Source organism: Hemibagrus wyckioides, linkage group LG05 (genome assembly GCF_019097595.1).
Source record: "Hemibagrus wyckioides isolate EC202008001 linkage group LG05, SWU_Hwy_1.0, whole genome shotgun sequence".
In the NCBI taxonomy this organism is placed as follows: domain Eukaryota; kingdom Metazoa; phylum Chordata; class Actinopteri; order Siluriformes; family Bagridae; genus Hemibagrus; species Hemibagrus wyckioides.
This window is the reverse complement of record NC_080714.1, coordinates 28,986,759-28,999,258: the sequence shown is the minus strand read 5'-3', so window position 1 is coordinate 28,999,258 and position 12,500 is coordinate 28,986,759. Positions and strand designations below refer to the sequence as shown.

General features: G+C 42.3%; 1 protein-coding gene across 4 annotated transcripts in view; it reads right to left on the bottom strand.

Annotated features, from left to right (window-relative positions):
* Positions 1-12,500, bottom strand: part of LOC131353205 (voltage-dependent R-type calcium channel subunit alpha-1E) — a 148,354-nt gene that overhangs the window by 124,965 nt on the left and 10,889 nt on the right. For all 4 annotated transcript variants that reach the window (XM_058390035.1, XM_058390034.1, XM_058390037.1 and 1 more), the window contains exon 2: positions 5,733-6,045. In XM_058390035.1, the coding sequence (XP_058246018.1) occupies positions 5,733-6,022 (290 nt within the window). In that variant the 5' untranslated portion in view covers positions 6,023-6,045. The remainder of the gene's footprint in view (positions 1-5,732; positions 6,046-12,500) is intronic.

Genomic DNA, 12,500 nt, shown 5'->3' with positions numbered 1-12,500 from the left:
GGGAGAACGTTCTGTACGCTACCTTTCGGTTCCCATCAGGACACTGTGGGATATTTTGGATATTCTGGCTGCAGTACGTGTCTTCACACGCAGGAGAGGAGCCGAGGGACTGAACTGAGTGATTAATTTCCCAGAAATTGCCAGTAAAAATAATAATAATAATAATAATAATAAAGACCCAGGAGATTCTCACGGCTCGTCTGAACACAGCAGCGAGATCATGTGAGAGATTCGGCTGAGAACAAACTCCATGCTCCTGCATCAAAACTGAAGAACTGAAGTCATTCAAATAAATCATTCATTTATTGTTTTTCTTGTTTTGCCTCTGAAGGAATTTTCAACCTTCTAATCAGCTGTGTTCCATATCAACTTTTTCTTAATCAACCTCCTGAAGTTCCTCCTCACTCACCATCCTGAGAGATAAACACTTAGAAGTTTGGAGAAGTTTGATTCTTTTTCTTCAAAACCTGAATTATTGTGACTGATGGATTTCTGCTCTCATGGTTGAGCTTCTTCGAACGTTTTAGCGGTTTGTGATGATGTTTTTTGGGAGGTTTTGGATTTTCCTGCTTTGTGGAGGCTTTAGAGGTGAGGAGTGTTCCTTCAGGGTTCCTTCAGTGTTCCTTCAGGGTTCCTTCAACTCGCCTGAGTATTTCATTTAGACGTGACTGGATTCTAAACACTTCAGAGGCTTTTTTCGATCACTGGATCATCTCCTCTAACACCAGAAGTTTTTGTAGAAAGCTGCAGAAATTCACTGTTGCTGATTATGGATGCTGGATTTGTCTATTCTTCGAAACCCCTGATGGACTTGTTGCCATGACAACAGTTCTGGTTTGGCCGGACAGCGTTTTAGAGGACGGGTGATTGATGTTTCAGATTTTCACGGCCAAGGCATTGCGAGGCCTTTTGGGTTTTTTGTGCTGTTCTAATTAATGGCTGAGCTCCTGAGAGGGGTTTTAATTAGCAGCTGAGGTCATGAGAGGTTTCTAATTAATGGTTGAGATGTTTTGTGATGATGATGGTGGAGATCTGGTGTTTCTGCACATGTTCAGCATAACGATGCAGATGCAGTTTGGTGTTTGGGATTTGTTCCGCTCTTTAATTGTGTTCTCTGGGGTTTGAGGTCTTTAATTGTCTAAAGATACAAATTCTGAATAAAACAAAATACAGTGGAATTGAGGAAGAAATTGGGGAAAACATCTGGAACATCTGGAAACTAGGGAGTAAAAACACCAGGTAGATCTAGAAACCAGGAAGAACATCTGAGGAAACTGACAATCTAAGAACATCTGGAAACTAGGAAACAGGGAAAAAAAGAAAAACAAGAATCAAGGAACATCTGGAAACTAGGAAACAGAACTTAGGAACATCTGATATCTAGGAAAGGACAAAGAACATATGAAAACTAAGAACATCTGGAAATGATAGAACAAAAACATCTGGAAATGACAAGTTATAGACACATTTAGAAAGTAGAGAAAAGAGAAACTGAAAGCTCAGAGAACAAAATACAGGAGCGAGAACATCTGGAAACAAGAGAAGAAAAATAAAATGTAAAAAAGAATCCTAACTTGTTTGTTTTATTTGTTTGTTTTTCTTTAGAGTGCAGTTGTGCTGTCAGGATGGAGTTTGGTGGTTAATATTTTACTGGTTTCTAAAGTCTTTGGTTTTTTGTTTAAGGTCATGCGTGGTCACATGGTCACTTGGGTTCCGTATGAAGCCGAGCCTCACGCCTGCTCCTTTAAGCAAGCAGCTAAATAAATAAGGAGGAGTGAAGCGGCTCTGATCCCGGTCAACCGCTTTCAACAGTTCTTCATCCCTGCAATTTTGGAGGCAATCAAGCATGCGGTTGCCATGGGAACGCTGGTGACCTGGACCACTTTGAGGATAACGAGGCTGAGAGAGGATGACGGCGCAGAGAACCGGACCCTCATTAGTGCCTCGTTCCTTCTTCAGCTTCAAATTAAAGCTGATTAATTTCAGCCATAATGAAAACATTACACGTGTAGAAATACATCAGTTCAGTCACGCCAACACACAGCACTGCTCTTAATGATGTCACACACACACACACAGATGTGGGATCATTATAGATGTCTCACTGCAGGATGAAATAAATGTATTGAAGTGAAAAAAACAGCAGTCAAAACCTGACAACAGGAGAGAGAGTGTGTGTGTGTGTGTGTGTGTGTGTGTGTGTGTGGAGGTGATTCAGGTATTTATCCCCTGGGATAAATATCCATTATATCCATAATAATAAAGAGAGACAAAATAGCTGTTATGTCTCTCCCTCTCTCTCTCTCTCTCTCTCTCTCTGACACACACACACACACAACATTAAAACTCCTGAATAAGTGAATAATCAATTTAAAGTTTAATTTCGAGGCTGTCAGAGGTCATGCTTTATTTCTTTACAGGCTGAAAACTAGGAGACAGAGAGAACACTAGAGAACAAAAAGTGAGGAACACAAAGACTGGGAAAACTAACATCTGGCTACGAGGAATAACAAAACATCTGGAAACTAAAAAGCAAGGGAGAGAGAAAACTGTAACATGGAAAACAGGAACTATGGAACAAAGATACAATAGGGGAAAAAAGTATTAACACAAAGAAACTGTGGAAGAAAAGACCTAGAAACATCTGGAAAATAGCAAAGAAAGAATCTGGAAACATCTGGAATGTACTGGAAATAAGGAAGAATATCTAGAATGTATAGAAAATACGGAAAATATCGAAAACAAGGAACCATAAAAAAAAAGTCAGGTAAAAAATTTCCAGGAGACAGATAACGAATCTTCAAGAAAAAAAATTGGCTCAGATATTCTAGAAACATCTGGAAAATGGGAGCATTCAAACTAAGGAACAAATCATTTTGGAACACTAAAAAAAGGAAATAAACATCTGGAAATACAGGGAAAAACAATGGAAACTAGGGAGAAAGAAACCAGGAACATCTGGAAACTAGAGGAAATGGGAATACTGATAATAAAGTAAACAAATGTTTAATTTAGTTAGGAATATATAAAACCTGAAACATCTGGAATCTGGGGAACAACGAATCATTATTCACATTATTCTTTAAATAATGTAATGTATTTCAGGTCGTCGTGCTCTGTGACGTGAAACCATTTTAGAAATGCGTTGTTTTCTCAGCATGTGTGTGTGTGTGTGTGTGTGTGTGTGTTGCGTTAATATTCCGTCTGCGCAGTCACATCAATTCCACGTCGCACTTTCAATTCAGTTCATTTGTTTAAAAGCCTCCTGCAGTGGAACCGAGTTCTCCTCCGGGCCTCGGGCCAAGTGCTCACTGCATCCAGCTTCCTCACATCAGCTTCCTCACATCAGCTTCCTCACATCAGCTTCCTCACAGCTGCTCCGGTTCTAAACCCTTCTAAAAATAACGGATCCAGTCTGAATGCTTCCTGAGCTCACATCAGCCTCGGAATTAAAAAAAACAAACCTGATTACTGAGAGTCGCATTTCTACACAATTCACTCCGAACATAAACAATCAGATTTATAATGTCAAAGCAGATACTACAGACTATTATTGTTTGTTTGTTTGTTTGTTTATCTGCACTGTGTGGATTCACTCCCAACATCTGTATCACATATTTAAGCCCCGGAACCAAACACAACTAGTAATCAACAAGTAATCTAGGAACATCTGGATCTCAAGAACACAGAACTTCAGAACATCTGGAAACTATAAAACACTGAATCTCAGAACATCTGGAAACTAGAACAATCAACATCAGAACATCTGGAAACTAGAGAACACTGAGTCTCAGAACATCTGGAAACTAGAGAACAGTGAATCTCAGAACATCTGGAAACTAGAGAACAGTGAATTTCAGAACATCTGGAAACTAGAGAACAGTGAATTTCAGAACATCTGGAAACTAGAGAACAGTGAATTTCAGAACATCTGGATCTCGAGAACACTGAAAATCAAAACATCTGGAAGCTAGAGAACACAACCTCAGAACATTTGGAAACTAAACAACACTAAACCTCAGAACATCTGGATCTCGAGAACACTGAACCCCAGAACATCTGGAAACTACAGAAAATTGAACCTCAGAACATCTGGTGACTTGTGAAAATATAAAAACTGAAAACTAACTTCTCAAAGACTTGCAAACAGATAAACTGAGAGAACTTCAAAACCCGAGAAAATATAAGAACATCTGGAAACTAAGGAATAATCAGATCACATCTAGAAATGTCTTATTCTAATAAACACTAAATCCAGGAAATGATGGAAATCAGGAAAGAAGTAAACTAGAAACATTTACAACCTGGAGAAGGAAGGAAGGAAGGAAGGAAGAAAGAAAGAAATTTGCCTAATTACATCTGAACATGTGTGTGTGTGTGTGTGTGTGTGTGTCAGAAACAGGAAGTCAATACAGAGATTATGGTCATTATGGTTAGTGCTGTAACACTGTTATTTATCCTCAAAGAGCAGCGGAGTGAGCAGCGCTAACAACACACACAACACCAACACACACACAGTGCTAACACACACAGAACTAACACACACAGCACTAACACACACAGCACTAACACACACACAGCACTAACACACACACAGCACTAACACACACACAGTGCTAACAACACACACAGTGCTATGGATGCTAACAGTATTGGCACCCTCACTACACATCAAAGGAAATAAACATCACCAACTAGCAGCGTCAAATGTTTGACACAAGCATTAGCTCTGGGTGAAGAAATTACCCTCAGATACTATGCTGTTTTTTAAAACAGTAAGCTAACTAACCTGGAAACGCTAACATGATGCTAACGAGGATAACGCTAATATGAAGGTTTACTAGCAAGTCAAAATCACCTCGTAAGTAACACTACACACAAAACACAGCAAAATGAAAGTAAAAGCAAATGAGTTAACCTAGCTCGAGTTAGCCTAGCAAGTGAAAGCTGATACGGTAAATTAAATATCATTTAGAGAAGATAACCAAGTAAACAAAAGCTAACCTAGTAAGTAAATGCAAACCAAAGTAAAAGAAAGTAACTGTGAAGAGTGAAAGCTAACAGCGAGTAGCGAAATCACATTTTTATGGTAAAATTTTCCACACGTTAGCCACATGCTAATTTCACGCTCTGTCGGTGTCGCTAACAAACTGGGATACTTTAAACTGTTGGATAGAAAATGACTCATCATTCCCAGTGGAGGGAGGAGGAGAATGACACACACACACAAACACACACAAACACACACAAACACACACAAACACACACAAACACACACACACACACACACACACACACACACACACACACACACACAAACACACACAGCTCATTAGTGCTTTAAACCCCACAGTGAACTTCCTGGGATGCAGCTACAATAAGGACGGAGCCTTCGGAGGACACAGAAACTCAGTGTGTGTGTGTGTGTGTGTGCATGAGTGTTTGTATATGTGTGTATGAGTGTGTGTGTGTGCGTGTGTTTGTGCATGTGTGTATGAGTGTGTGTGTGTGTGTTTGTGCATGTGTGTATGAGTGTGTGTGTGTGTGTGTGCATGAGTGTTTGTATATGTGTGTATGAGTGTGTGTGTGTGTGTGTGTGCATGAGTGTTTGTATGTGTGTATGAGTGTGTGTGTGTGCGTGTGTTTGTGCATGAGTGTGTGTATATGTGTGTATGAGTGTGTATGTGTGTGCGTGTTTGTGCATGAGTGTGTGTATATGTGTGTATACTCACTCCCACTCTTTGCGTCGTGCCTGTGGTGTGCTCTGTATCTTGTGAGCCTGATGAGCTTTAACAATGTCCCTCTGCTCGATAAGTCCTCCTCTCCTGCGGGTGAAGAGAATGGCGCTGACCCCTGGCGGCCCCTCCATCGGCCCCGGCCCCCCCTCCTGTGCAGGGTAGAGGGCATCACTGCTGCCCGTGTGAGGTAAGAGAGGGTCGAGCAGCGCCCCCCGGTGTTTGTGCCACCTCTCTGTGTCCTGGCACAGCGCTGGCACTGCGAGGATGTCACTGACTTCCAGCATGGTGCCGCTCTCTCAGCATCACGCTGGGGACAAAGAAATAACAGAGACCTCATTAACATTACATTAACCAATCTCTGCAAAGTGGGTGGGGCTAACCAACCCTTTTACCCTTATTAATCACAAGGCTAGTTGTGCTTTCTGCTTTAAGTCCAAGTGACATAGCACGAGAAAGCTAACTTAGCAAACTAGCACTGAGCAAACATTCACTAACAACTGAAAGCTAACTTAGCAAGTGAACAAGAGATATCAAATAGACTAGTTCTTTTGAGAAAAGGTTAATATGTGAAAACTAGCTTAGCAAAAGTGACCAATAACTAGCTGTCATTGACTACCAAGCAAAAGTTCACAAACAAGTAAAAAGCCATAAAACATTAAACCAGTGAACTAGCAAAAGAAAACTAGTAAGACATTGTGGCCTGTAAGATTAACTTCAATTTAAAAACTTAACCAGATGAAGGATAACTAGTAAAGAGCATGAAAAGTAGTGACTGAACAAGTCAAAGAGCATGTGAAATCTAAACTAGCAAACAAAAACTGACCTGATTAAAAATGAAAGCAATCCAACTGAGAGGAAAACCTAACTAGCAAGTTAATACATGCTAATCCACAAAGGCTAATCTAGCTGAATAAAAGTTTTGTTAGTAAGTGAAGGCTGAGCTAGTAACCAAAAGCTAACTCAGCCTCAACCTACAGACCTAGCAAGCTAACCTTCTAACTAACAGATATCAAGAAAAAAAACTAGCGCGCTAAAGCTAATGTAGCATTGAAAACTAACTGTGTAAATAAAGCAGAGTGAACGCTAAGCTATGAGCGTCGCTGCTGTGTAACTCTTTAAGTATGAGATGCTACATGGATCCTGATTCACTACTTGTCTGATGTTGGGGGCGGAGTCTCAGACAGAGGGAATGTTTGACCACACCCATTAGAGGTTGTTTTAGTTCAGTTATGTAGCTGAAGTTTTCTTCATTTTTCTATGAAATGTTTGCTGGATGTTTCAGAAACACTCAGGTTCCATATCGATCACACAGCTTTAATATTTCACACGTCGTCCAGCAGGAACTGATTCATGTGTGTCATCATTACTTTAGTGTTACGGTGTGGACGCTGCATCTGCGAGACGCTTCTCCATTATTTAACTCTGCTATTTATTTTCTGTTTAATCGAACTGAATCTGGGTTTTATTATTTTTCACAAACACAACTTCATTTAGCCGCAATAAATGAGCTGTTTACTCACAGAGCTCAGCTAATATGGCTCTTACAGGCTTCTGTATAACATACACATACACACACACATACACACACACACACACACATACACATACACACACACACACACACATTTCTGCCTCTAGTTCAGGAGTTGAGAGACTCACACTTATGTCTCTTCATTTTTTGTATTCTAATTAGACACAGAAGTAACTATAACATCCAGCTTTATCCTAATCCCGCCCCCACTCTAACTCATCCGTCACCTTAACCCCGCCCTCACACTAACCCATTTATCATCCTAACTCCACCCCCATTCTAACCCATCCATCACCCTAAACACTCTCCCCACTCTAACCCAACCATCATACTCAACCCCACCCCCACTTTAACCCGTCCATCATCATAACCCCGCCCCCACTTTAACCCATCCATCATCCTCAACCCCGCCCCCACTCTAGCCCATTCATCATCCTAACCCCACCCCAACTCTAACCCATCCATCATCCTAACCCCGCCCCTACTCTAACCCGTCCATCATCCTAACCCTGCCCCCACTCTAACCTATCCATCTTCCTCAACTCCTCCCCCACTCTAACCCATTCATCATCCTAACCCCGCCCCCACTCTAACCTATCCATCATCCTCAACCCCGCCCCCACTCTAACCCATCCATCATCCTCAACCCCACCCCCACTCTAACGCATCCATCATCTTTTGCATGTTTTCTTTCTTCACTTTCTGCTGGTTGTAAAATTTTTTCATCAGATTTTATATGGCACACTTGGAAAAAAAAAAAGTCAAAGCCATTTTGGGTAAAAGTGTAACAAAAAAGTGAAAGCTCAGCAAAATCATTTCCTCCTCCACCCAAGCAGGAAGCCATTAACTCAAACACACATCGGAGCTCAGAGTTTTAATACCTCACTGACGACTTCCAGCCCAACACCATCTCCGTGATGGGACTGCCGGGAATTCCACTAGAACTCAAACCCAATACAGACAAATTACACTGCGAGTGAAAAAGGCTGAGGCTCGGGATTAGGAACAAGTCACGGAGTCATTCGGCAAAACACTCACACAGACAGGACCATTCTTATTCACTAAACATCATCAACCTCCTGCATTTATTCCACCCTTACTGAATAATTCACCCAAAACACACACCGGAGCGGAGAGTAGACCTGGGTTTATCTGACCTGTTTACTGTAATGTGTTTGTAGCACACACACACACACACACACAGGGCTGAAGTCCACTGACTCTCTGTGTTTTTGGTGGCCTGGTTAAAGCGACTCGGCGTTAATTACTCGCCCCCTCGTTTGTACAGAGTGTGAAGCCGGAGCTGACGGAGCATAAATTAAAACGAACAGGCAAATAAAAGGAGGTGAGGGAGAGAGAGAGAGAGAAAGAGAGAGAGAGCGTGCAGAAATCTCTCTGGAGTTCGCTCTGATGGAGACACAGAGACACGGAGAACGCCACTCTCTTTGTCTCAGAGCTTTAATCCTGCAGGAGAAGGCGGAATAATATTTTCTCTAGAACACTTCTGTTTTTCCAGCTTGACATTTTTTTTTGTTCTCAAATGTCTGAGATGTTTAGAATATCCCAGAGTTCCTCAGATAATTAAAATAATCACAGCAGCACCATGTGCTCACTGAATCCTTCTTTTATTTTTAGTTTTATTTGAAATCGAAGCATGGATTATTATCCAAATGATTTAAGTTATAATGTATACAGCGTCCGTTAAACAGATTAAACCGGATTATACTGGACAGTTCCTATGATCTTTTCATCCTCAGAGATTATTATCTGTGTGAAATGAATCCTCCGTCATGAGTGGGGGTGATGTAGAACAGTGGAACGTCACGTCGGTTTGGTTTATTCCCCTTCTGTGTTGGTGACGCTGTCGCTATTTTCACTGTCTTAATAATAATAATAATAATAATAATAATAATAATGAAGTCACTTCCTTCGCTGTTGCTAAAAGGAGGATATTCCACAGGTGATGGGGATGTTTTGGCTCTACCCTGCCCCCTAGTGGACACAGTTTTATTTATTAACACACAACGTACACACATGGCTATGTGAACGATGTCGCGCTAACACATACATCATCCTAACCCCGCCCCCAAACTAACCTGTCCATCATCCTAACTCCGCCCTCCCTCTAACCCATCCATCAGTGTTATGTAACTTATGGAAGGAACTTGTGTTTATTTTTTCACTTATTAACATGAATAGAGAGAATACAGCTCGGCTGCTGAGGGAACGAGTGTTTATAGCTGCTATAACGGAAGAGAAAACAGGAAATAAAGATTCCTGTAAGAGGAATGAAACACCGTGTTGTTCTGTTCTCCAGCAGCTTCAGCTCCTAAATGGAGTGGGTGTGACTTCTGACCACACGGGGTGTTTAAATTGGCTGCAGGACTGAAAGGACGAGTGACTCAGACGAGCTGAGACCAATCTCCTTCACCACATCCACGTTTGGGGAGGATGTGCTACAGGAAGCTGGGGGTGGACTGGTGCTCAGGGTTAATAGGAGAGCAGATCTGAGTGAGATCAGGTGTGTGAACACCACACACACACACACACACACATCTCCTATTGTTCGTTTCTGACAGAAATTTCACCTGCTGATGTTTGTCGGCCTTCAGCAAGATGAATTTTTTCTTCAGTGCATTGATTTGGAACAGCTGCGAGGAAATGAGGAGTTATTCTCGTCTCACACACACACACACACACACACACACTATAACCCACTCTGTGTCATGCTGTTAGGGGAAATTAATCAGCGATGGAGGTACTGTGTTTTCCCACAATGCCAGTGTTTTATTCCTCTGATTCCACAGCAATTTGCAGAACAATGACATTTCTTTGTATTTATTAAAGATCTTTTTTTTTGCTACATTTAATATTTAATGCTAATGTCCACAGAACAAGTCACTTCCTGTTGTCGCTTCTGTTATAGCAGCTATAAACACTCTGTCCCTCAGCAGCCTCAAGGTAATGAGAGAAGAATCTCCGCTGGTCATGTGACTGAGAAACTCTACAGAAACTCCTCTGTTCAGATGATCCAGTTTTACCTCTGACTGACACACACATACACATACACACACACACTGACACACACACACTGACACACACACATACACACACACACTGACACACAGTACAGACACACACACACAAACACACTGACACACAGTACAGACACACACACACTGACACACAGTACAGACACATACACACACACAGACACACAGTACAGACACACACACAGACACACAGTACAGACACACACACACAAACACACTGACACACAGTACAGACACACAGACACACAGTACAGACACATACACACACACAGACACACAGTACAGACAAAAACACACTGACACACAGTACAGACACACACACAGACACACAGTACAGACACACACACACAAACACACTGACACACAGTACAGACACACAGACACACAGTACAAACACACACACACAAACACACTGACACACAGTACAGACACACACACACAGACACACAGTACAGACACACACACAGACACACAGTACACACACACACACAGACACACAGTACAGACACACACACACAAACACACTGACACACAGTACAGACACACACACACAGACACACAGTACAGACACACACACAAACACACTGACACACAGTACAGACACACACACACACACACAGTACAGACACACACACACAAACACACTGACACAGTACAGACACACAGTACAGACACACACACAAACACACTGACACACAGTACAGACACACACACAGACACACAGTACAGACACACTGACACAGTACAGACACACACACACACAGTACAGACACACACACACTGACACACAGTACAGACACACACACAGACACACAGTACAGACACACACACAGACACACAGTACAGACACACACACAGACACACAGTACAGACACACACACACTGACACAGTACAGACACACACACACAGTACAGACACACACAGACACACAGTACAGACACACACACACAAGCACACTGACACACAGTACAGACACACACACAGACACACAGTACAGACAGACACACAGTACAGACACACACACACAAACACACTGACACACAGTACAGACACACACACACACTGACACAGTACAGACAGACACACACTGACACACAGACACACAGTACAGACACACACACAGACACACAGTACAGACAGACACACAGTACAGACACAAACACACAAACACACTGACACACAGTACAGACACACACACACACACACACAGTACAGACACACACACACACACTGATACACAACACTAACACTGGAGACCCCTTACACACATCATACAAACACACACATACACACACACACACACACACACACTGATACACAGCACTGACACACACAGTACACACACACACACTGACACACAGTACATACACACACACTGACACACAGTACAGACACACACACTGACACACACTGACACAGTACAGACACACACACACACTGACACACACACACAGACACACAATACAGACACACACACACACAGTACAGACACACACACACACACTGATACACAACACTAACACTGGAGACCCCTTACACACATCATACAAACACACACATACACACACACACACACTGATACACAGCACTGACACACACACAGTACACACACACACACACACTGACACACAGTACATACGCACACACTGACACACAGTACAGACACACACACTGACACACACTGACACAGTACAGACACACAGACACACACACACTGACACACACACACAGACACACAGTACAGACACACACACACACAGTACAGACACACACACACACTGATACACAACACTAACACTGGAGACCCCTTACACACATCATACAAACACACACATACACACACACACACACTGATACACAGCACTGACACACACACAGTACACACACACACACACTGACACACAGTACATACACACACACTGACACACACTGACACACAGTACAGATACACACACACACACACTGACACACAGTACAGACACACACACACACTGACACACAGTACAGATACACACACACACACACTGACACACAGTACAGACACACACACACACACACTGACACACAGTACAGACACACACACACACACACTGACACACAGTACAGACACACACACACACTGACACACAGTACAGACACACACACACTGACACACAGTACAGACACACACACACACA